The sequence below is a fragment of the Haliotis asinina genome, chromosome 3 (assembly GCF_037392515.1).
Source record: "Haliotis asinina isolate JCU_RB_2024 chromosome 3, JCU_Hal_asi_v2, whole genome shotgun sequence".
In the NCBI taxonomy this organism is placed as follows: domain Eukaryota; kingdom Metazoa; phylum Mollusca; class Gastropoda; order Lepetellida; family Haliotidae; genus Haliotis; species Haliotis asinina.
Window position 1 is genome coordinate 76657957 of NC_090282.1, and position 27338 is coordinate 76685294.

The window sequence follows — 27338 nt, forward strand, 5'->3', positions numbered from 1 at the left end:
AAAACCAGAGCGTTCTAAGCCACTTAAATCTATTTTGGAGATAATGGACTCCAAACATCGAAATCCGATTTTCTGACCATTTACCAGAAGATAGAATAGCACCTCAGCTTTAGCATCATTACTCATTTTTCTCAAACCGTGGACTTAGACCACTCTAGTTTTCAGACTACGACATGTAAACTTGTACTTGTACGTTCTTTCTTCGTGTAAATGCACTCTTGTACTGGAATGTCACCTATAACATAGCTCATCGGTCAGCTTGTCAGCGGTGGTGCGGGCAGATTTCTGTAGAATTGCCATGGCTGCTTCCTGATCTGAAAAGTACAACAAACAATTACAATAAACACAGAGATCAACAGTTGATCAATTACGGCTTAATTAGTTAACGAGACACTTTTGGACTCAAATCTTAATTAAGGTTATTTAATGTATGTAACCGCATGTTGATTAGTAGTTAACGAGCCAATCAAAGGATAAGTGGTCATTTTTTCAGTACATATGCGTCCTACCTTCATCTTTACTTGTACCTCCTGAAGTGTGATGAAGAGCTCTTAGTATAGGTGTCCATGTCCTGGGTTACAGTTGTATTAAAGAGTCACTGATATACTCGATGTAGATGGCTTTCTCAAATGGGTAAACTATGATGACATTATGATTACATTTCTACTTGGTGGTTTTCCAAAATGTACTGCTGACATTGATTTTGATATCTGGTGCAAAATAATGTTCCTGGCTGCTGACTGTATTTATAAATGCAAACATCTATTTGTAGTAATTAAGCAACATAGTGCAAGTAATTAAACAGCTCAAAGTAGTATAAGACAACAATATATAACAATACTCATTATATGAACACAAATAATGTATGGCCATTTTGACTTTTTCTATGGCCATTTTCACTAGGTGTTATGGCCATTTTGAGTTTTTTTAAGTGGCCATTTTTACCAGAGTCTGTGTGACCGTTTTTCCGTATGGCCATGTCTTCTATTCTGCCTGGTTTAACTAATATGGAGACGGTATAGCATAAATACGAAATGATGACACTTGCAACTAAATGTGTAGATCATTCTTATGTTGGTTTGATTACTAGTAACATATATACACGTTCATTGCATATCGTGCTATAATAAAGGCTGATATCAGTATAGTGACTGACACCGACTGCCCTCAAAGATAAACTGATTAACCATATTAAAGGTATCTGTCTAGATTCCCCAGTACTAGTTTCCCTACACAAAAACTAATAGTGGTCATGCCGTCATCGTTTTAAAGTCACGACCTATACCATTCGATGACTTGTGGTCACGAGGTGTCTGTTTTTTTCAAAGAGAAATTCCCTCGTACGTATGAGTGCATAATCTAAATATAGCAGACGACAAGATCCGTTTTCGTGTTCGTCTTTTCGAGCATACCAAATGAATATTTATTATGGACACATCCACACATACCTGTACAAGAATATGCATTTTACAATAAAGTCGTTAATTAATGTACGTTAATTATATCAAGATTCTGATACGTTAAAATGAAATACACGAACAACTAGCTCATTACCGGCAGAAATGACGTAATTTCATGTGACATTGACAATTGCGCATGCGCCGAAAGTAATCTGCCATATTACAGGAACACCTCACAAAATATTGGCAGATTTGTCTAAACACCTGTGGTAAATGAGAAGAAATACTGGATTTGATTTGTGGGGTCGATAGCAGATTGATATAAGTTGTCACCGAACTGAAACAAAATGTCTGGCTTCGACAGCAACCCGTTTGCAGATCCCGAAGCGTCCAACCCCTTCTCAGTGAGCATTTTGTCTTATTTTCATGATTTCAGAAACAGGAAGTCGGCGTGGACTGGCAAATTATGCCGCCTTCACATCAAATATGATAATCTGTTGCTTGTCGTTTGTGTTTTTCTGTGGGTAAGAGAAAGAAATATGAACCTAAGAATGTCTCCATCATTAATTATCGATTTTTTTTCGCAAATGAAGCATGAATCACGAATCAGACATGTAAATTCATTTACTAGCCTCTATGTATTTTAATACACTAAACCTCATTTCTGATATACTGAACGCTAATGCTGATTTTAACAATGTGTGTATATGCTGAACGTAGTTTTCATCAGGTCTAGTGTATATTTATTTATGTTTCAAAGCGGCAGACTGGACTGCATGATAACAGGTATGGATCTTTGGATCCAGCTTCAGGAAGTGGCTCTTTTTTATGTGCTTCATTATTCTTTGTGTAAGCCACCCAGTCTTTATAAACCTTAGCCGTGGAATCCCATTTCAGTCGAGCACCCAAGTGTACACCCCTTAACAATCCCTAGGGTAGCGAACCAATGAAGATCTGAGTTAGAACTGGCTTTCAATAATAAATGCTTGTCACAAGAGGTGACCAGTGGGATCAGGTGGACAGGCTCACTGACTTAGTTGACACATGATTCTTCAAAGGCATTTAGAAGTTGGCGTAGTAATACAGGACAAATTTTATGGACTTCAATTTCTTGAGTTTACTTAAACTCAAATAAACTCAAGAATTGGCAATCCATAAAATTTGTCCTGTATTCGTTGACACGTCATCATATTCCATTTGTGTAGATCAGTGCTCATGCAGTTGATCACTGAATTGTTTTATCCACTCAGTTATTTATAGAATATTGCCATATAGCTGGAATATTGCAGTATGTGGCATAACACTAAACTCACTCACTCTTAAGGCATTCCCAAGGTGTGTTATTCATTGCTTGGATTAGATATTTCATCTGATGTAATGTGTTAATCCAATGTTATTTGATGGGAACGTGTACAAATATTTTACCTTGTTTAAAAGTTTAAAGTTTTGTATATGCATCAAGTTTTGAAAAAAACAGTACTTATATAAGAAGGCCCCTGTTGTGTTTAGCACATTAACTGTTTAGCCTTGAGACCTTGTAATTGAACTCGGAAAAGTAAATCCTCACCAGATTCTTGAGAAGCATTGAGAAGTTGGTATTGAAGTAGAAGCCAAAAAATATGGATGACAACTTCTTGTATATTGTATGTCACAACATTTCTGGCCTATTCCTTGCCCCATCATCAGGTAAATTAATACAAACAAGATACATCAATGAGTATTTGCACTAAATTGTAGAAGAAGCAAGTGTTGCATGTATGTGCAATAAAGTGAATGAGAAACGTGATGAAAAGGTGAGATGTACAGACAGTAGGTATATTGTTTACACAAGGCAAGAGTTCTTACAAGTGATGTGGATAGAAGTCAGTCATGATCAAATTAACTTCTCAGGCGCTGGGTAGGTACACGCCTTTGTTCCTGTTTAGCTGTGGTTGTAATTGTCTTAATCATTAAAGGTTCTAATAGTTTGCACTTGCACCAGTCATGGACATTAGTGATTATTATGGTTGATTGTTGCTAGTAATGGAGTGAGAAGGGTTTTTGATGATCTGCTCAAAGAGAACTGATTTTCGGTCCATTTGTACAGATGTTTTGTGCTCCTTCAGCTGTATGTCAAATGGGCGGGATGTTTCTCCTGTGTATGTGTAGCCACAATTACATTGCACAGGTTCAGATGCAGAAATTAATTAAGATTATTTAGGATGTTAGCTAACTACTTGGCATTTACTGTTCAGATGATTCAGTTATCCTTCACTGACCTAAGGTCATGCACACCATATTTTGTGGCTTATAATATATGCTTGCCATTAAACATATACCTGTCAGCCATATTACACTAAGTCTTTTACAGGGGCATGTTCATTTTGAAACGTGGGTGCAAAACTGGATGTAAGCATAATATGACCCTGCATGGATTTGCATTGTTGATATGATTAAACACATAAATTATTTAGCAAAGACTTTCTTTGATGTCACAAATCAGGTATCAACATGAAAAGATGACACAATAATATGGTTCCATGATGCCACCTCGATACATTTTTATAAAGGACCACATTTCAACAAATATTACTAAGCTGTTGTACCCACTCTAATTTCAAAATCTTAAAAAATATTCTATGAGTATAATATTGAATGCAGCACACCGCAATTAGAGTACCATGTGAAAGTCCTGTTCTCTATTGTTGACTTGATAGTATTGGTTCTACAAGTGTCATTGGTTTACTCTTCACACCAACAGTATCTATACTCAAAGGTAAAAGTTTTTTGGATTGATTTAGATGTGTGATTTAACAACTGATATTTCTGTGATGACACTTTTATGATTGCAAGAAAATCATTCCATAATAGGATTGCAAATGGCACATTTTGGACTTTTCTGGTGGACATATGCTGATGAGGTTACATAGAGAGAACAGTCAAAATGAAATTCACAGTCAATAACATGTATGTTCAACGTGGTTCATAATGAGGTTGATAATGACACGTTTTCAATAAAACAATATATATAATGAAATGGCTTACATGCAGCATGCATTTGTGCTTCACTAAGCATGTATCAGAGCTCTATGAGGTAGCAAGATGTCTGACTAAATGTAACAGGAAGCAAGGTGAAGGTCCTGAGCATGGTGACAATATTATCGTTTAGTATGTTTAAAGTAATACACATTATTCAACCTCCTATGTCTTTTTACCATGTTTACAGAGGTAAAACTAATGCTAATGAGTGCTATGGTTTTTCAGCTCTCATGGTCAGTGTCACTTTGACTAGTGACTGTGCATTCATTCATCCAGCTACAGCAGTGACCTGTTGACCTGTGAACATTGGAGGGGTGGGGTTGGGGGAGAGATTAGATCTTCAACAACTTAGGCTTGTCACAAAAGGCAATTATGCTTGTTGGGGATTGGGGATCGGGGATTGGGTGGTCAGGCTGTCTGACTTGGTTGACACATGTCATTGGTTCCCGATTGCGTAGATTAGTCTGCTGCCGTATAGCTGGAATGTTGCTGAGTGTGGTGTAAAACTAAGCTCACTCAATTACTTTCTTACCTTTTGATTAAAATATTCTCTTAGCAGCATTTGGTTTGTATTCAAGGAATTACAGGAATACAAATTTGAAATATGCAGAAAAACAAGCTTCATAGAGGATCAACGATAACATGGGATAATGGTTCATTGACGAAACACTTGAATTACTTGATCATGTTCAAGGTAGCTGTCTTCGGAGCAATGTACTTTGTCTTCGTTTGTGTTGCTTATTGAATTTGCAAGAAACATGACTTATTCCAGACAATAGGCATCATTGTTCACTTTAAGAGCCTTGTCAAGCAGACGCTTGTTCTTGCCACTAAGTGAACCATTTGTCACTAACTGCAGCGTTTTCAGGAAACAATCAAGTTATGAACCATCCCCACAGTTGGCCACCTATGAGTAACGATGTTACGGCATGAGCAGTTGATTCAAACCACAGATTTCATCCAATATCCCACGCATACCATACCTGGCTACAGATGTATCTGTGAGAACAGTTCAACATTAACACATCTATCCAAATGCCAGCTCTTTCTCCAGAAGATAAACATTGACATCTTGAGTGGAGCAAACAAAACATGTGATATGAACCATGTGAGTGGAGAAGAGGTCTTTTCCTGTTGGTTTCTTCACCTAGCTGACAGAAGGCCTTATCTGCAGACACAGAGGTGAATGTTACATCAGGCCATGTTCTGAAAAGGGATTATTTTGGAGTTACGCACATTATACTAGTGGCTTGGATAACGGAAGCATCAAGGATGTCAATGACTGTGATTGCAGGGATTTTGAATGATGTTGGGTACCAAGATGAAATTTTACCAATGGCACCTTTACCACTGCAACAAAATGGCCCTGTTGTTACAACACCATAATGGTAGACCACATGTTGCTGGAGTTATACATCAGTATCCGTAATCAGAACAATATTAATCTGTTACCTTGGCATCAGGTCTCTATGATTTGTTGGTGTTTTGAATCATCCAATAGCTCTGCAGTAACTCAAGATATGGAATGATCTTCCTAGGGACTTTCATTGCCATTTTTGGGTCTACATTAGGTCAGGGATAATCTACAGCAGGGATAGGTCACTCGCTCTCTTTACCATTTGTACTAATTAATGTGTGCCTCGTCATGCTCCAGTGCACACAGTGACTTGGCTCTTTCTAAGGGCTACTTCAGCTGTGTTTAACAAAACTTCAGCCAGTTTATTGTATCAGTCAGAATTTTACAATGAATGAATGAATTATAGTAAGAATTAAGAGCAAGAATTATGTGAATGAATGAAAGGTAGAGAATAAAAGAAAGAAGTACATATGTGAATGAAAGAATAAATGATACACAGCGGCCTTCCCTCCCAAAACATGTTAAAGAACGCAAACATAACACGAGAACATGTGTTAACATCAGCTGCCGTTTTAGAAAATCTACTTTGAGACATTTTTGTTTACATTAAAAAATTAATTCATATATCTTATTGCATGTGGGGAATGGAATGGACATTAACAAAATGTTAACTGACTCTGTCACACTGCCCTCAAAAATGAAGTGTAAAACTGTCACAAAGCCTTCTAAACGCCTTTCTAGTTTTGTCAAATAATAAGATCAACAAGAAAGAAAGAAGTTATGGAACCATAACCCTCAAGCATCACAAGCATCAATGGCAAATCAGATCAGATCCATGATATGTCATATTTTTCAAGCACCTCAAATACACCCTAACATTCTCTCTTTGAATATGAAACTATCACTATTACTTGCCAACACATTTCACCTGATAGTATATTCCCCTCATAAGAATTATAGGTGTATGTGATAGATGTTTTTGAAGAAATAACTAGAAACAAAAGCGTGTAGCATTGTCTAATGTTTGCTGTCTAATGTTGATGTGTCACAATAATTTTTGCCTTTGAATGTAGGGGCATGATAAAGGATAACTACAGGTTTTGCAATAATACCAAATGAAGTGTCATGACAAATTTTACTTCCACATGTATCAGGTGCAGTTAATCATAATTATTCCCCAAATTGTCAAAGTTAACTGTCAGTAGTGTCATCATTGTTAGTTTGATAATATTTATGTATATATAATGCCAGGGGTAGTTTGACATTGGAGATTGTATTTTCATGACAGTCATTGCATTTGATTCATGATTCATCTTCTCTTCAACATGAGATGAGTGGTAAGTTTTAGCCTGAAGTGAAACTGTGCACATTAAAAGTCACATGCAATGTACGACACAACTTTGCAGATTCTGAAAGCTTTCGGTATGCACTTACTGAAACAAATCATAAAAAATGCCAATTCAACCTATAAATCTGAAAAAAATGTGATGGAAAAAAAGCCAGCAAAATTAGAAGTTCAGATGATTCACTAAATTTCCCCGAGTGCTGGGGGAAAAAGTGGTTTTAACAGGTGTGCTGCACTGCGCCCATAACCCCATAACGCATGCGCAGTGAATAGGTTTGTGAAGCATGAAATAGTATGCCCTGCCCGGAGTATGAGGTCGTGAGCAGTAGTCTAACCTTAGTTGTGTACACAAACAAGTAAGTAATCCACTCGTTACATAAAAAAAGCAGCCTCTGTCACAGAGAAAGCTCAGTGTCTGGTTCATTGACACCTATATGTCTGCCTGCCTGAGACTCATGAAGGTCCCGGGATAGAATAGGCCTTCAGCAACCCATGCTTGCCATAAACGGCGACTATGCTTGCCATAAGAGACGACTAACGGGATCAGGTGGTCAGGCTCACTGACTTGGTTGACACATGTCATCGGTTCCCAATTGTGCAGATTGATGCTCATGTTGTTGGTCACTGGATTGTCTGGTCCAGACTCGATGATATACAGACCACTGCCATATTGCTGGAATATTGCTGAGTGCGGCGTAAAACTAAACTCACTCACTCTGCCTGCCTGTCTGCTAAAGACAATATGCAATACACAGCTTCAGTCATTGACCACATGCAATTTGAACTTAACACCTATCAGGCTATACGCCATAAACAAAATAAATTGGTTTATGACTCGTGCACCACATTATGTAATTAGGCTAACATACCTACACATGTACACATGACTTGTTTTTATGTCTGTGGGTTGCAAAATAACTACATCCATTGTTCTCGGATAACTGGATCTGATGGAAATTGGTGCAAACTCTTGTCAGTTTCAAGTCCTGGTTTGTACTTGGACGAATGACAGATTCCAGCCATGCAGTAGTTCATCATCTCTCCTGAGATGATTTTTGATTGAATCGAATGCTAATTCAGAGAGCATGTGTTTACAAAAACCAACATCTCTGTATACATTCTTTTTGGAGAACAACTTCTAGTGTAAATGATTTTGTTTAATGACGGTATATGAATCCATACTGAAACGACACATCAAGTACAATAAATTAAGTTGTTATCCATGAAGAATCTTACTTTCTTGTGACTCTCCATACTTCTGAAATGCCTATCAAACAGATCATCTTTCTGGACACACAATGAGCCCTCAGCGGATCAGCAAATGAACCAGCCAATCGGAAGCTGTTGTTACACTTGAGTGCACCCCTACCTGCTATGACTGGGTTTGGTCTTCCACGAGCTTCATTGCGAGGGAAGTAAACCCAAGTACAAAATATTGCACTTTTGAATCACGATTGTACATTTATAATTTTGTTTATTTTTTTTTGACAAGCAGCAATGTATATTATATGTCATGAATAAGTGATAATTGTGTTATAATTATGTTTGATTATTTTACCTTTAAGTGCTGCCACAAATTTAGGCACAGTAAAGGATGTAAAGGACATGTTCTTTATAGTTTTGATTTCCTCCAGGATGTTCATGCAAGTGTGTCATTATCATTTTGTGTGATTGGGTTGATCATCTAGAAACCTGTATTTGTTTGTTGGTATGTGAATTCCTGTTGTACTGCTACTTATTTAGTCATTGTTTTACCTGAACAATACTCCTCATATGTAGCTTGTAAATGTTATTTTGTCGGGGATCGGTGGGTTAGCCTCTTGGTTAAAGTATTTGCTAGTCACACCAGAGATCCGTGTTCGATTCACTAAATGGGTACAATGTGAGAAGCCCAATTCTGGTGTTCCCTGCTGTGATATTGCTGGAATATTGCTAATAGTTGCATAAAGTCATACTCACTATGTTTTCAAAAAAGACAAATGAAATATTTTATGAAATTGTTAATCCTATAGTTGATTTAATTGTGAAATGTAAGAGAACATATTTGGTATTTAGTGTGTTGCTAGTAAAAATATTTTTGTGTCTGTTCATTGATATGATTAAGATTGTTAACATAGCCATGTGTACTGCATTGCATTACCATATACATGGGCAAATAGTATGTGATATATTCAAAAAGCATATGGAAGTGTTTCATATTGCAAGGGTTAACTTGACAATTACATATTTATGAGCAGTAGAAACATATTTACCGTTCTGGATTACTTGTTGGTGAGGTTGACCTATATATCCTTCAATAGATCATTAGCATTGATAGTTTTTAGAACTTATTAACTACCAGTATTATTTCATTTATGTATTTTGTAAACATGTAAGTGTATAAGGAAGTAAAAGAGCTGTGTTTTATGTCATATTTTCACAAACAACATTCATTGTATTTGTAGGCTTATTTTGCTCCTGTAGTTTTTAAAATTGATTTTTGAAAGAGGCATTTTAATTCCTGAAGTGAAATCAAGAACATGATTAAGATGGTGCTTATTCATAAGCATGAGGTCGGAGGTTAGCAAACATCACATTACCATCAGAACGTGATCATGCTGATCAACACTGATGGCAACTGCAGTTTCAAATAACAGAGTATAAAGGAGACTTTTTCATAGCATTTGTGATTGTGCCTTTGGTGAGACTTGTGTGTTAATTCATTTTACTTTTTCATCTACATCTTTGACTTTGACTCACACAGTTGTATTGTCAGTCATTTTTAGTGGGCTAGCGTATTTCTCAGTACCATGTGTGTAATATCAGCGGAAAAGTTCCATCAAAACAGGCAATTATACATTATGCTCCTATTCAGCAAGGTGATAACTGACAGGCATCAACATAAAAATGATATTCACTGTGCGCAGCAGGTGAATCTTGACAGTTTGATACTGCAATGAAACAGCTCTGAGCCTGATGGCGTCTAACACTCAGATGCACAGTGGACTGACAGTTGTCATTATGGTGAGTGACTTCAGATGCTAAATTTGGAAGAACCGTTTCAGTTTCGTCGGTTAAGGAGGACATCGTACTGAAGGGTTCGGGGATTTACTTGCTGATGTCGTAAACTGAGATTCTGTGTAAGATATTGAGTACCCAACACTAATAAGGTCTGCTGCATGTTTCAGTAAAACAGAATCTTTAAGTGTCCATTTTGAAATTTTCAATATGGTTTTAACTTTTCAAGATATGGATAGACATTTTCTGAGCTAGCATGTATCAATTCAGAAGGTGTTTTGCTGGATTCAGGTTTCGTACTAGTGGCTGAGACAACACACAAGTGTTCTGAGAGCAGTGAGTTTTAACCAGTGAATATGCCAGCTGACATGCAGCTGTGTTTGTAATGTAACAATCATAACATTTTACATCTGTCTAGATTTGTAGAGCTAATCAGTCCAGTGCAACATGCTCTTTGAGATGGACAATTTTGTAGCCATGTTGCTTGGTGTCTGGTCTGTTTAATTTGACAGTTTCACATCTGATTCTTGATGTTTGTTCATGGTGGCCACATTACCTGTACAACAGTCCAGGTACTGGTTATTGATGAAGGACTGGCTTCTAGGATGCTAATTAATGTAGCACAGCTCAGTCTGCAGAAATCAATACTGTGCTATAGAGTGAACATAGTGTAACGTTGATGCTGATTGCCAGACTATATGCTGCAGGCACAGTTTCTATGCAGTGCCGGAGACTTGCTGAGTCTGGCCAGTCTTTCAGTAAATGTAGCCACTACATGTCATTAACGTACATAGTGCTTGAGATTGCCGTTGGCTCTGAAAATTCAAACGAGCATCCCATTTCTGAACAGTATGGCTTCCCAGATCCAATTTTTCTTTTAAATGGCCCATGAATTTGGAAGATAATGGATCACTTGGCCCATGAACAGTCGATCAACCCAAAGGCTTGCTAAAGGTCTGCATATTGGAGGAAACTGTTTCATTGATCATGTTCAAGCAATTTGACTAGTCCATACATGCAGGAGTCTTATTAGACTTGGGGGTTTTCTGGATTGTCTGTTGAAATACTGTTTGAAACATGTCCGTTTCATTGCTATGCACATTCCATGTACTGTGCATTATATATATGGTGAAAGACATGATGATGAGTAGTCATGATTCTTATTCATTTGTGGATGAGGGGAGCATTACTAGAAGCACATATGGCTGTGTTAGGGCTTTGTTTCAGTTACTTTAAAATGCAAAATACAGGATGCCAACATAACTATATATAAAAACTAAACTCACTCGCTCAAAAAGGAACAATCATGATAAATGTATATGCGATGATCTGAAGAAATTGTCTCAGTGTTCAATGTATCATTGACTCGTGAAGGTCTGATGTAGAACAGGCCTTCAGCAACCCATGCGTGCCATAAAAGACGACTCTGTCGCAAGAGGCAACTAACAGGATTAGGTGGTCAGGCTCGCTGACTTGGTTGACACCCAATTGTGCAAATCAGTGCTCATGCAGTTGGTGACTGGATTCCCTGGTCCAGACACGATCATTTACAGACCTCAGCCATATAACTTGAATATAGCTGAGAGCAGTGTAAAACTAAACTCACTCAGTCCATGTGTCTTTATTATTATAGTTTATATATCGCACACATATCCAGGCAACTAGTGCTTGATCAAGGTACTGTATTCCGATCAACAGCCTTTGAACTTTGATATTTATTGACTTGTACTATGTGCCAAGTGTGAATTTTATATGGATCAAGACAAACATGATGAAGTTGTGGTTATGTTACGACTGGATATTTTCCACATTGTCATGAGTGCTTAGTTTAGAAAACCACAAAATTATGGATAATGTTATGTTCCAGGACCCGTCTGTCCAGCAGGCTGCAGGGTCAGGGCGAGGTGGTGGACAGAAAGCTGGGGGACTTGATGACTACAACCCTTTCGCCGAGGGCAACCAAACCAGACCAGCATCAGGGGTAACTGATCATTCTAAAAGTGGTTATTTGATAACCAGAATCCACTGTCTCAAAGAAAGAAACACTCTTGCTTAATAGACTGGATGTAGTCTGTATTTTGTAAGGAAATGTTTCAACTGAATTATTAAATTACTTGAATATATTTTGTTCTGAATTAGTTTGTGAAACATATAAAGAGGAATAGGAGGTCATATTCTTAAGAGGTTGTGTTTATTTAACCTCCTTGGTTAGGTTACATTTGCCCAGCAGTAAACCCAGTTTATTAAGCCATTTGTTTAAGAATGATCTTCATCATACCTGTATCATAGAAGAGCTTCATGTACGATGGTGCAGTACATTACTGTTTGTGTATTTGATTCAAATTGGCCTTTCAGTCTAATGCCTCTACCACCCCACTGGTGCCACCTCCTCAACCTGCTCAAACTCAGCCGGCCATCATGACCCCATCAGAGGAGCCTCCACCGCCCTACACACAATCTGCTGCCCAGAAGATCGACACAAGTGAACTTCAGAGAAGGCAAGAGGTTTGTCCACCATTGTGAATACTTCACAGGTTTTGTCATTCATCATAGTACAGGTACTGACAGAGCATGTGCCTGTTTTGGCTGTTAGTGACCAATGGAAGTCAACTGAGCATCATTCCATGCTAACTGAACCATTGTTTTTGATTGCAGAAATAAACAGTACTTTGACACACAATGCATGTTAACTATTCAACTAATGTGGGTGGGGGTAGGGGTGGGGGTGGGGGTGGGAGGATGGTATTGAATGCAATGCTCATTTTTCCCAAATGAGAGTTTGGGGACTTTCACATACAAAAATTCCTAATGGCACAAAAATGAAATGTCACTGCACTCAAAGGTTGCAACACAAAATCTTAAGAATGAAATATATTCATCTGTCATAGTTGATACTTTTCACTTCTCTATATCTTCACCAAGTTTTATCAATATTTTTCCCAAGTGAAAGTTTACATGTTTCAGTGTCAAAACATCAGTTCTGATAGGTTTAGAAAAAAGTACTGAAAGGATTGACTGCTATTTGATTCCTGTTGGATCAGTTGCAATAATCACTTATGGATGGGAATGAGTTGTGCCCCTTACATCAATAGGCCAAATTGTCTTCATTAAGATTCATATTGGTCTTTTACCCGTTGTGTTTTCAAATACTTGTTTGTTGTTTTTAAGTTATATTTTCTGAGAAAGTGCAGCTTATGGACAGTGAACAGTTGTTTCTTGAGTGTTACTGTTGAAAGAACATAGAAATAATGTACTGTCATTGAAAAGTGAGCAAATGTAGTGTAAGAAGTGAAAATGTAGCATGTGAATACACCATGTGACACCGACATGTTGAATTCTTGATGGATAGTTAAATGTGAAAAATTTCCTACTTTATATCAGTATTTTAGAACATTTGTGTGTCCCCTGGCTTCATCAAAGGCCCCCAGTTTTTGTGAAAGTAGAAGTGAGAAAATGTTAGGTGCTTTCCTGCTTTTAAAATTAACTGTGTGTCTAAGCACTCTTTGGTTTGAACAAGCTGTTTTCCCTCTCAAAGGGTTAAAAAGACTGTGTCTTGAATTCATTTGTTATACAGTAGCTGTTTGTATTCCTGTGTGATGGAGGAACGAACATACCTTTTCAAACTCCTGAAGAACTTCAACATGTGTATCATGAGGTCATCGTCAAGGGATATGTTGTCTGGAAGATTTGGTCAGAAGGCACATTGAATATTTTTGGATACAATAGTTGATTGTAGATGAAATGAAGTGATCAACATAATGGGCATTAAGTCAGAGAGTAACCAGGTTTTGTTTCCTTGCAACCTCCCCAAATAACCTTTTGTTCACTTGAGGAAAATGAGACACGTGCTGATTCTAGATGCAATAGGACTTGAAGTAATATGTTCAAAGGTAACAGAGTTTGCTATGTTGTTCAGGGTTTTGATGTTTATTGTCCTTTCTGTTACAGGAATTAGAAAAGAAAGCTGCTGAGCTTCAGAGAAAAGAACAAGAAATGAAAAACATGCAGTTCAAAGGTCAGTATTCTGGGTGTTAAATAAGTTACAGAATTAACACAACTGTCTTGCCAAGTGCTAAAGGTTTCCCCAGTATTAGGTGATTCCAAACCACTGGAGTTAAAGGTTATGATTTTAAGAGTATGTACACTTTCCAACTTTCTAGGTTTATTTGGATACCATGTCATCATGTCCCAATTGCTCAGGTCAATGCTCATGCTGTTAATGACTGGATTATTTTCATTCGCCATACAGCTGGAATACTGCTGAGTTGTCGTGTAGAACTGGACTCGCTCACTCACTCACTCATTATTTATATATGTCTAAGACTGATTACAGTGTATGTATTTGCAATTCACTTGAAATTAAGAGAACACATATCTTTTAGGGTTGGCTTGTAATATTTCCTTATCCTGACTCTTGCTTATTTGCTTATCTCCCTTAAGTCCGAATGGTCAGTGGAAACTTAAATCCCTTCAAATTCCCTAGAAGCAAACATACAATCACTCACTTGAGTCTATTCCTTTTCTTGCCAAAACTACTCAAGTGAACAGCTGCATGGCACACATCACACTCTCCAGAATCGCCTGAGCAAATGGTTGGGCGGTTACGGCTATAATTTTCTCTTATTTTCATCCTGATACCTTATTGGAATGAAAATTTTGTTTGTAGTATCTTGTTTGTATTTTCATTTTCAGACCGTCAGAACAACTGGCCACCTCTGCCAAGCTGGTTCCCTATGGGGCCTTGCTTCTACCAGGACTTCAGTGTAGATATTCCATTAGACTTTCAGAGGATTGTGAAGTTTGTCTATTACCTCTGGATGTGTAAGTAATGCACCACCTTCAGCTTACATTTCTCTGTTTCCTGAAACCTCCAGGTTTATACGTGATAGTTTTCAAACAAGATGTGACCATGTGATCAAACAAGATGTCACATATGTCCCTCGAATGCTGATTTGAAACAATAATGGTTAACATTGATACAGCTCTATGATCACAATAAATGAAGTAAAATCATGTAAATACTGCCATTCATTATCCCCCGCAACTGGTTTTGGGGTGGTGGTATTAAAATGTACTCTGTCCGGGGCGTGCATGCACATTTATCTTTCCCGGAGCAAAAACCAGAAACCATTCAAAACCGTTCACTATTTCTAAACCAAACTTGGCACATGGATAGATCTAGTGGTTTACTGGTGCCTTTTGCTAATTTTGGCATTCTTAATGTAATATTTTTTTGCGTTTCCATCCAACAAGTTCGACTTTGACTGAATTTGATGAATGTGCTCTTTTCTTGGACCAGAACTGTTAAACCGTTCAATATTTGTAAACCAAACTTGGCACATAGATTGTTTCTGCATTTCCTTGGCAACAAGTTTGACTTGACTGAATTTGTTGGTAGTGATCTTTTCCTAACCAAAACTGTGCACATGGACTGGTGGTGTATTGGTGCCTTTTGGTAGTTTTAGACTTCTGAATAAACTATTTTCAACACTCTCCTTCCACTTTGCCAAAACATTTGACATCATCATAACTAGTAGACATATTCACGAAGAGTATTATGCGATTGTGGGGGATCTTATTGACTTTGTCTTCTTGTTTTCTTTCCCACACTGTGATCTAAATTGCACCTAGTTTGGGAAGACCTCATTGGTGTGCAGTAAGAACACATTTTTCACATTAGGTGAATACCTCAAACTAGGGAGGGTGATGGGCTGGCATTAGTTAAAGCATTCGTTTGTCATGCTGAAGGCCCTGGTTGGATTCTGCACTTGGGTACAATGTTTGAAGCTCATTTCAGATGTCCCCTCCTGTGATATTGCTTGAATATTACTAAAAGCAGGGTATAATAACTAAACTCTCTCATAGAAACAAGGACTTGACATACTTATTTTCCTTTTTGTGTGCACGCTAGGAAGGTACAGGCTATTGGCAACATTTATAGTACCTTTTCATTAGTGTTTTTGAGCATCACAGAACTAACACAATTGTAGAACAAATCACTAGTCATTGTGATGATGATCTAAACACTTTTGTTTTGTTGACAGTGCATCCTCAATATCTCCAGGGTATACGTTCCAATAAATCTCCAACATACCTTGGATGCATCTGCGGCTAAGCCCGATAAATTTACTACCCCCTGTGGCTTGCTTTTTATGCAGTTAAGTGTATATGTTGGGAAATTGAGCGAACCAATCACAACTCACTTTTGCTTTTTACATTATCTAACTGATTAAACTTAGCAACACAAACCATGCACAGGTTCTCTGAATGAGGTAGGAGTTCTTGCATGTATTTGTAAAAATTTTATGGACCTGTCAATGTGTCTGAATGATTTCCCCCAAATCTGAATCGCACTGCAAACAAACCTTCACAGCTGCGACAGCTATCTTCATTGACACTGGCAAGTTCAGTTGTAATGGCGCCTTAGCTGATTGGCTATTGTGAGAATGCAGAGCAAACAAAGGGAGGTAACAAAATTGTTGGACCGAGCCATAGATGCATCCAGGCCATAGTGGAGACTTCTAGGAATGTATATCATGAAGATATCGAGGATGCTGACAGTGGATTAGGCCAATAAAGTATACTTCAACCTAGAGACTACCTACTTTGATTGTCTAGAATGGTTGATGTAAAAGTGAATAAATGGTTCATATGCTTGAAAAGACACGTGAATGAAATTGTTCGTTCAGGTAAAATGTTCCTTACTGTGACCATATATAGTCAAATATTGATTATCATGATTTATCTGTTTGTTGATGCTAATTGAGCAAATTGGAGATTACATTAATTTTGAAACATTTAGAAGTGTAAATTTATTCTGCTTTGTTTTCCAGTCCATGTATTTGTGTTGTTCCTGAATGTGTTGGCAAGTTTGGCTTACTTCATTGTGGACTCAAGTACTGGAGGCACTACATTTGGCCTCTCCATTTTATGGTTCATTGTCTTTTCCCCCTGTTCTTTCATCTGTTGGTACAGACCCCTCTACAAAGCTTTCAGGTAAGCAGAATGCTACTATTGTTCAAATATACATAACACTATTGTCACTCAACTGTTCAGAGTTGCCTCCCCTAGGGGTTCCAGCAACCCATAGAAAAGACTATTATTATAAATATTTGTTATTTGTGAGACAGAGTATCTGCCATGTAACAGTGTTTAGGATAACAGATATTGATTCTTTACTATAATAGACAGTATCATGTTAAGAAAGTAGACTTTCTGCCATGAATAATCTAGAGATTTGTCAGAAAGCTCGAGTGTTGGTTTGAATCGTTGGCCAAGATTAGTTAGTGCGTTATAGCTGATCAAGAGTTATCAGTAGAACACATAATCGTTCAGAAATTACTTCTGTACGTCCCTTTTGAGGTCAGACCATAACTCATATTATCTTGTTTACAAATCTTTATGTGTCGCAACTGTTACTATTCTATTAATGTCTATTTTCTTCTTTTTCAGGAGTGACAGCTCATTCAATTTCTTTGTATTTTTTTTTGTATTTTTCTTCCAATTCTGTGTGTATGTCATTCAGTGCTTGGGCATCACAAACTTCACAGTGTAAGTATTATTTCTTGTAAAGTTAATTGTTTCTTTTTGTTCTTACAAGTCTTGGACATGTGGAGCATATATATATATGCTCCTGTTTCTTTCGTTTTTATAACTTTTGTATGTTTATGTGTCAGAAATTTTCAATTTAACTAAGATTTGTCCCAGATGAAACAACTGAAGACTCTTCATTAGTTCAGTTTTTAGCTCAGTTGTGGTGGCTGCCTGAAAAAAGGCAGACAACTTTGAAACAGTTCTTACATATTTCATATGTGTGAAGCCCATTTCTTCTGTCTACGTCACAATGACCTGTGAAGGTCCAGGGTAGAAAAGACCTTGAGCAACCCATGCAAGGTGACTATGCTTGTCATAAGAGGCGACTAACAGGATTGGGTGGTTGTGATGTCATCATGTAACATGGTTAACAGATGTCATCGGCTTCCAGATTGATGCTCATGCTGTTGACCACTGGATGGTCTGGTCCAGTCTCAGTCATTTACAGGCTGCCGCAAAATACTGTGGTGTAAAACTGAATTCTTTCACTCACCCTGTCACGATATCACTGGAATATTTCAAATAAGTGGCATAATATTAAACTCACTCACTTGAGAAGGTCTTCAACACAACATCACATGACAATGGCCATGAAGTAATTAAGTTTGATTAGCATCCATGTGTAACTGTTTGTTTAAGCAGATTGCATCTTGGATGTATAAAAGTTAAAAATTGGAATAATGTCCTGGTGTAAAAGATTACAGGAAAAAATAGCTTAACAGTTGTTTATATGAAATGACATTTTCATAATTAAAGATGCTTTCGTTACATGGGTGGCCTAGTCATCTTTGACGCCACAATTCACGGTGGTGACTTACGTCCCAGCTGCCATCACAATACCTATGATTGTGGCTTTGAAATCTTGTCCACACTGATCATGTGATGGTAGGCTTCTGAGACATTCATCACCTTGCTTTTTCCTCCCAGGATAAAGCCAGTATGCTGTTACATAGCTGGAATACTGTTCCACATAGCTTGGGACACAGATCACTCACTCACTGACCAAAGTTGACTGTATTTCAGTGGCATCATCACAGGTCTCTCGACAGTCCGCAACAGTATTGCTGCTGGGCTCATCATGATATTTATTGGCATCTTTTTTGGTCTGTTGGCCATTATAAGCTTTGCCACACTTGTAAAGGTAGAGTTGGGAAGACCTTCCATTGGTTGTGGGTCACATGTATGACTGTTGCACAGGGAATGTTTGTTACGTGAAATGTCTTCAGAAATGGAATTTGAGACAGAGCTGTGCATGATAATGTGCTTTTAGCCACCTTTTTATTCTTAGACAAATTGCGTATGGATAGTCTTTTTGTTTTTACTTCGAAAGTAAAGTAAAGATATTTATTTCTGTCTCAATTTTCCAGTTTCTGTGTTCATTTCTCTAGCCTGACATTCACATTAACTTGCAATTACTCAAGAATATCCAGAAAGGTCTTTTGAAACAGTTTTGCTCCACTAAGCATTGATGAAAACATAAATAATATGTCAGTAACGTTTGCAATTGATAAATGGGGGTTAAAAATTTCCACATTATGTCAGTTGACACCTTGTCTGGCTATACTTGAGCAAGTGCAGGAAAGCAGCTAGATTTAACCTAGCATGTTGCCATTGTCTGTGGTTATTGTCTTGATGGTACTGAGTTCCTTCATAGCTAGCTATTCCGTTGCAATAGTTGTTTTTTTCTTGTAGAGGGTGGATTAACGGCCTTGGAATTATAGGCAAGAGTCCAGGGGCAGCAGCTGTCATGCTTATTGTAGCCTTCTTTTTTTCCCTCCTGGCTGTTGCCTGCATGGTATTGCTCATCAGGGTAGGTACTCACCAGGGAACTACAGCAGGATTAATCATATTCATGCAGTCATTGTTAGGCTCATTGTCAGTAAAGGTTCGACAAGTATACCCCAGGTTTTTCTGTACACCAGGGATGTCACTTTTCCACGAATTTAAGTGCAAGTCAGTCGATCCTGGACCCTTTTCAGGGCCTGTGATTGTGCCCCTCATACCCTCAGCTGATAGGTAAAACTGAAATCATTATCACCTGCTGCCATCATTGGTACACACAAATGTTCCCCAGTTACTGTCTGTATACCGAAGGTTGGCAAAATGTATGACTCGAGAGTTGGGCACAAATGTACTTGAAGTATTTATCAAAAGATGAATGAAAACTGGTTGGGGTTTAGGGTGAGAGAAATGTACACCACACCACACCACACCACACCACACCACACCACACCACACTATAGAACATGATATAAAACTGTCATCTGAACTTTCCAGGGATTTGTTTTTGGTGCATAGTAACAAACAGACTCATATTGACTACCATGGTTGATATTGCCCTGTGAAGATCTAGGTTAGAATTGATCTTCAGTAACCTATGCTTGTTGTACAAGGTGACTAACAGGATCAGGTGGTCAGGTTTGCTGATTCGGCTGACACGTCATCGTATCCCAGTTGAGTAGATTGATGGTCATGCTGTTGATCAATGGATTGTTTGGTCCTGATCTGATTATTTACAGACTGCCACCACATAGCTGGAATATTGCTGAGTGTGGTATACAACTAAACTCTATCACTCACTCACTGATATTGCCATGCTTGGTACATGTATGTGTTTGGTGACTGCAGCTGGTGTACATTTTTGTGGTACCAATGTCAGAAGGGCCTCTTCAAGTATCATACTATCCTGTGACTTTTAGATCAGTTTTACACACCATTAATGCACCATTGATAGATCATTGATACACCATTATGTTTGAATAAGAAATGTTAATAGATAAAGATTTTAAAGCTTTTCCTCCTTGATAGTGAAATGCACATCACATATACGGCAGGTTCTTGTAAATTTAAAACTACCTTCTGTCAACACCATAATGCAGTTATACACAAGTACTTGCATGAATCCGTAATATGGACACGTCAATATCTGGGTTCTAGTTACAGTTTTGGTGACTGATTTTCACTGCTTTGGGTATTTGAGCAATTTGTACATTGACCGTTGTTATGGTATTTGGGTACATCACTGGTTTGATTTGTTGAACATTTTTTAATATGGAAGTTGTCATTGAGGACCTTACTTTATGATTTGTTGTCATCAATCCCTTGAAAAGAAGGCTGATGTAGAGATGATTAGGAACAGGGAAGATTAGCTGAATATTCTTGACTTACTCTGCTGATGCATGTAAATTAACAGCTTGCAGCTACACATGATTGTTGACTGACAAAATACATAATGTATTAGTAGTCAAGCATGGTTGTTGTTGTTCGAGTATCAAAGTAAATCTGCATGTGAGTGTGAAAAATGGCTATGTTAGATTTTTCAGAGTACATGCACAAAAAAGTAAACTTTGCAGTTTTCTTTGAGTTATTTTTCATGTTTAGAAAAAGGTATGAATAATATTGGTTTTGAGTGTTTTAAAAACTGTTGCAGTATTTCGTTCCTGATGTGCCAAATTAGTTTTTGGTATTCCTTGTCTACTCAATGTCAGTTTGAGTTTAACTTACTCTACTCATAGTAGTTTGATGGCGATATTTGTTGCGCTTCTACAGCCACTGGATGTTGATATGTTCACCCATCTTGGCATAAACGAAATGCAGACATTAATTTTTTTATGTTCACATTTATCATCATTTTTTAAAATCATTTTCTTAAATTTAACTAAACATTTTCATCCTTTTACCATTTCATGTCACCACAGATTTGTGGAAATCTGATACATACTCAAAATTGTTTCTGTATGCTGTTATCTTCAGTTCCTTCACGTCAGTAGTGATCTCTTCATATTGTAAAGTAACTGTTAACTTGACTTGATAATGAAACATTTTCAGCGTAATGTATATTTAGTGGAAAGTTTTTACTTTGTATTCATGTCACAACTGAAAATGCCTATGACTTTTTAAAATATAATATTGTGGAACTTCTATGTGGAAATATACCTTATGCGTTCAGATGACTCCTTTTGCTATTTTCAGGTGCATAGGATCTATCGCAGCACTGGAGCCAGTTTCCAGAAGGCCCAGCAGGAGTTTGCGACAGGTGTCATGCGCAATGAAGCTGTACAGAATGCTGCCGCAAATGCCGCTGCTGGGGCTGCTCGTGGTGCTGCTCAGCAATATGGCTCTGGAAACCGTTATTGAAGAACACATCACTGAGGAATATGCTTGTCCAACATCAGGAATGTGAAGTGAGAACTCTGTTTCTGGGTGAGACAGACGTCTCTATATCCTGGAGCTACCTTAGAGAATGTGAAAGTTCACATTATGGATCAATGTAATGGATTTTGTCAATCTTCTAATAGGACAACTTCCCAAACAGTTGATGTTATTTGTTATATTTTAATTTATTCCCCCGTCACTTCAGAACAGTGTAGAGCTCCACGTGAGGGGAAATGATAGAACTGTTTGTGGACATCTCAGCAAAGAAGATTTTTTTTTAAGAATCACCTTCAATTCATTGTAGTCCCATAATGAATATGACAAGTGACTAAGCTTACATGGATATGACTCGTGTCCCTAGAGTATTGGGTTAATCATACTTTAGAGTCTTGCAATATGCTTGTACACCCTGGTGCAATCAGAGTTTGAGAGATATTGTCAATCATACAGGGACCATTCCAGCCTAGGTATCAAATTGGCTAATGTTGATACCTTTTATTCTGCTTTGCATTACCTTTTCATAAAGGCCTTAGATCATTCATTCAATTCTGGATAGAAATGATAGACTCTTCAAAATCATTGTAGATGAAATTAATTGTCAACATTGAACTTCAGGCAGAGAAGTAAAAAAAAATTGACTAGTGGTATTTCGAAGTAATTCATTGGATTTGGTCAAATCTAGGCTTGCAAGATGAAAATTCCATTTTGTTCAATCTTCTTATTACTGGCAAAGGTTTGATAAATTTTTATCTTTGTGTGTATATTTATTAACACACGAACAGAATTACATGGCATGTGCACACCTTTTCACTGCATCATGCAAGTATGCATTTACCATAATTAAATGCACCTGTTTATATCAGTATATGGCTTATGGAAGACTGAGTATTATCGACTGATATGTAATCATGTCTCCTCCTATAGTCAGAGATTCCGATAATAGTGTATGTTAGAAGAACAAGGAGAGAATCATTTCTTCATCTTTTGCATTTAGGATTAACTACTAGAGTAACATGTTTCGGAGCTGTTGTCACAACTTCAGTTCCTGGAAACTTTTAAATATTGCTAATAACATTTCTTCATTTCCCTCATTGTAGATAGCACAATGTTTGATTTGCTTCTATACATTATTTATTTTTTTGATAGACAAACTATATTTCGTTTTGGTGTGTACCCTGTATTGGCTAACTTCGTAAAATGGTGACAGATAGCAATGGTGGAAGAAGAAAATGCTGTGCTGTTGATACTATTGAGCCTAATGTTTAGGTGTCACTGAACATGAAACATGGGCACCAATCAAGTAATTGTGAAAGTAAATATGAAAAGAAGAGCATTGTATATCTCTTGCCTGTGTGTAAATTTTATCATATATTTCAAAATAAATATTCCGTGGGAATGAAAATGTTGTACTGTGCAAATGGACGTTGTCAGCTACCAGGTGTAATTATTTGTCAGCATATGATAAGAAGGCTAGCTTGTGGTGTCATCAATGTTGAACTGATAAATCACTTTTTGTAGTCCTTGCACAAGTAGGAAGTGATGGTTGTTAATGGCTGCGGATTAACCTGGTTCTGTTGCACCTGCCTGCAGACACAGGTCTGCCCCAACAAGGTACAGAAGTTTGAAACAAACTTACTGGAACATGTTTTATGTAAATATATATTACCAACATGTAATACGGAACATTCTAACACAACAGCTGTGTCATAGTAGGCAACATTTTCATGAAATAACATAAATTTCCATATCACAATACCCACACTGAAGTTTGATTGGGGCGTTTTGTTAGCAATCAATTATTTGATTGCCTGATATCTTAAGATTACAAATATTTCGTTTATATGGGTAATTTATTGGATCATTCTTGTTGAATATATGAATTAATGGTTGGGTATTAAATGCTTAAAAGCCCCAGGCTTTGACACAGTAGTTAGTGTAGAATAGTCTTTAACATGGTTTTAACCTTCATGATAATATGTGATTTTGACCTTGCAAGTTGATCGTCATGTAGAGAGTCTCTGAGGTGTTAGGAGTTCTGAAATAATGTGGGCACTCACAGTGTTTTCTGTATATAGAGATTCTTGCTTGTTGTTACCATTATCTTCATTCACAGCCTTTTCAATGTGTCGGGTAGAAGCCATGAGAGTACTTAAAGGTATGCCTGTTTCTGGTTGGTTTGTGTCAACATCGGAGTTGACTATGGTCATACTTGAAGTTCATTGGCATTCTTTATTGAAAAATAGAAGCACTGATATGTTGGACAACATACATGAATATGTGCACATGCATATATGAATAAATATGCTGAAAATTAAGTTGAATAAAGATCAGTGAAAAATTATTATATGTGTGGTTTTAGCTTCTGATAGTTAACCAGCTAAACATCGAAAGTTAGGGTTGCTTGTTTTTATGTGCAAATAATATTTATCTATATTTAGGTCAGAAGCATAATGGTTTGCTGCCAACACTGAAAATGTGAATGTGTTCAAGTTACATGTTTTGACCAATGTGGTTGTGTCTTAGCTGTACAAAAGCTGCACCTCTGAATCTGTCATCCACATGTTTGTCACCGTCTGTTTCAATCCTTCTGTCTGAAATTATTCTTCTCTGCTTGTTGTGGGGTGCATGTACAAAATGTGTCCTGTAAGATATTCAGAATTGGTGAAATTTCTTTTGTGAAAAAGTGAAATATTATGTCAATAAATGAATAATGTAAGATTACTTCTTGTTGTCTCTTAAGCATGTCTTCTGATTTACTCACTGGAAGCTCAGTCAGTCTATATGTTCATCGGTTGGGTTTCCAGGTCATACCTGAAAACCTTCGGGAATATTGAACATGTATTATCATATGTGGTTCGGTATAAATTTGCTGGCACGTTCTGAACTTGCTTTTCGTCTTTGTGGGGCAGGGGAGTTAACTGACTGTAGAAGTCCAGTTACCACCTTTGCAGATCAAACCTGGAATTTTGTTGTTCTGTCATTGCATCACTAGTGGCTATTGAAAGTTTGTTCCTCCTTCAGCAAGGGTGGAAAGTGGACATAGTTGCTTGATTTTCCTTGGGAAGATGTTGCAGCACTGATAGTTACATATAGTCAGTGTAAGCTCATATTAGTATGTTAAGCATCTGTCTATCTTCCATGTTTGCAGAACAGTGTTCGACAGTTAAGGCCACAAGATAAAGCGGATCAACACACACAAAAACATATCTGCATATCTGCAATTGTCAAAACTCAACTAACATATTCCTATGTACATGTACATGGATTGGGCACTCCAGTTTCAAGGGCTTAGGCAAGATTAGTCAAAAGGTCAAGACCATATTTTTGAGTGTTGGTTTTTATACAAACATAGTTATATCTGTGTCAGTTTAATATTTCTACAGACATGTAATTTTCTTAAAAGTTAAGAAATTGCACTACTCAAAGGTCAAGGCCACTTGTGAAATGTGCCACTTGTGCTAGAATCGGTGTAAAACTAAACTCGCTCACTCACTTGTGGAATGTAATCTTTATTAGATGTGTAACACAGAAGGTTTGGGGTTATTACAATTCAATACAAGCAGGAAATGGCAATATTAGGTTGTGATAATGCATGTATGTATTGATTAACACCACACCCAGTATTCAAGCTTCATGGTGGTGGTTTTTGATCATATGTGCCCTTGAAACTTTTTGATGGCCATATTACTGATACAGAAGCTTATCATTTTTGTGGGATGTCATTTATGGTTATAGTAGTTATTCAGCAGATACTTGTAGACCTGATTGTAGGAATTTGAGACCTGCCTCAATTATATAGTCGACGCCTTGTCCGTCCCCCGTCCGTCCGTAATCATTTTGTTTCCGGAGCATAACTCAGAAACCGTTCACTATTTTTAGACCAAACTTTATAGATATAGTAATCTCAGCCTATTATTGTGCCTTTCGCTATTTACAGATTTTTGTCATTTATATTCTTTTTGTTTTTCCATGGAACATTTTGGTGTTAGTTTTATGGTGGGGTGGGCTTCGTTTCTGGAGCAGAACTCAAAAACCGTTCAATACTTTTCGGCAAAACTTGGTAGATATATCATTCAGAACCTAAAGTGGTGCCTTTTCCTACGTGCAGGTTTTTGTGAGTTATTATTTTATTGGTTTCCATGGAAACGTTTCGAACTTACTCTCATAAGTGGGAGGTGTGTTCCATTTCCGGAGCAGACCTCAAAAACTTCTTAATATCTGTCAGTAAAACTTGGTAGACATGTGTGGCAGACCCCAAAGTGGTGCCTTTTGCTATTTACAGGTTTTTATGATGTATTATTTTCTCTTTTCCATGAACACGTTGCTGACTTCGTTTCCGGAGCACAACTCAAAAACCATTTCATATGTTTCAAAAGATGCTTGGCAAATATACGAGAAAGGTCTTGAAATGGTGACTTTTTCTGATTACAGATATATGGCATTTATATTTTTCATGAATTCCATGGAAACAATTCTGACTTGGTCTAAAAACACAATAAGTAACTGTCGGGTGATTTGTCCTTTCAAATATGTGGGGGCCGGGGGGATCTTCTGATGACTCTTGTTTTTCTCACCCACCCACCTCCCACTGACCTTGCACACTGGATGTAATGTTCTGCAATTTTATTGGATGTCATTAAATGTCAAGGGACATGATGCTTTTCGGTGGTCAGTGTTTGAGGTCAAATTCTTTGGGAATCAAATTATATAGCACAAATCAAATGTAAAATTTTCAATTAATACATTAGAAATGACAGAACTTTGGAATTAGATCACATTATTTCAAAGCAACTTAATATTCATCCTCGATATCTCCAGGGTATACGTTCCGACAAGTCTCTACTATACCCTGGATGCATCTAGAGCTCAGCCCGTTAAATTTATTACCTCCCTTGGCTGGCTTTTCATTCAATCAGGTGTCTACGCTGGGAATTTGAGCGAACCAATCACAACTCGCTTTCGCTTTTCAAATTATGTAACCGATTAAACTTCGCAAAACAAACCATGAAAAGGTTCTCTGAAAGAGGTAGAAGGAGTTTTTGCATATATTTTTTAAAAGTTTCGGACCTATAAATTTGTCTGTATGATTTCCCCAAAATATGTGACGCACTGTGAGCAAACCTTCTCGACTGCTACCTTTGTTGACACCGGCAAGCTCGGCTACAACGGCGGCCTAGCTGACTGGCTATGGTGAGAATGCGGAGCCAGCAAATGGAGGTAATAAAATTATCGGGCAGAGCCGTAGATGCGTCCAGGGTATCGTGGAGAATGTCGGAAAGTATACCCTGGAGATATCGTGGATGCTTAACATTTATCATATCTGATTATCAAATGTCAAATAGTTTCATTCTGAAAGTTTTGTTACCATGGTATGAAAAGCTGCAACAAGTGAATGAATTCATAAGGATGAAGGTCAAGGTCACTTTATAGGCAATGAACATGCCTAAAAGGTTCTGTATACAGATATCCTGAG

The 27338-nt window shown here is 37.5% G+C and overlaps 1 protein-coding gene across 2 annotated transcripts; it reads left to right on the forward strand.

Moving 5' to 3' along the window:
• Positions 1 to 1569: 1569 nt before the first annotated feature.
• LOC137278481 (secretory carrier-associated membrane protein 1-like) lies at positions 1570 to 24581 on the forward strand. 2 transcript variants are annotated; one of them, XM_067810830.1, is made up of 9 exons: positions 1570 to 1804; positions 11985 to 12098; positions 12473 to 12622; positions 14066 to 14132; positions 14810 to 14938; positions 16951 to 17113; positions 17570 to 17668; positions 19403 to 19520; positions 21683 to 24581. In XM_067810830.1, the coding sequence occupies exons 1-9, from the start codon at positions 1748 to 1750 to the stop codon at positions 21845 to 21847; spliced, it is 1062 nt and encodes a 353-aa protein (XP_067666931.1). In that variant the 5' UTR covers positions 1570 to 1747; the 3' UTR covers positions 21848 to 24581. The 2 variants fall into 2 exon arrangements, with proteins under 2 accessions (XP_067666931.1, XP_067666932.1); XM_067810831.1 differs by lacking the exon at positions 19403 to 19520 and adding an exon at positions 18734 to 18851 and having other exon boundaries at positions 1586 to 1804.
• The last annotated feature ends 2757 nt before the right edge of the window (positions 24582 to 27338 follow it).

Coding starts and splice junctions, on each gene's coding strand:
- LOC137278481 (XM_067810830.1), top strand. CDS start 1,748: ATGTCTGGCTTCGACAGCAACCCGTTTGCAGATCCCGAAGCGTCCAAC. Junction 1,805..11,984: donor AAGCGTCCAACCCCTTCTCA/GTGAGCATTTTG, acceptor GTTATGTTCCAG/GACCCGTCTGTCCAGCAGGC. Junction 17,114..17,569: donor CCCCTCTACAAAGCTTTCAG/GTAAGCAGAATG, acceptor CTTCTTTTTCAG/GAGTGACAGCTCATTCAATT.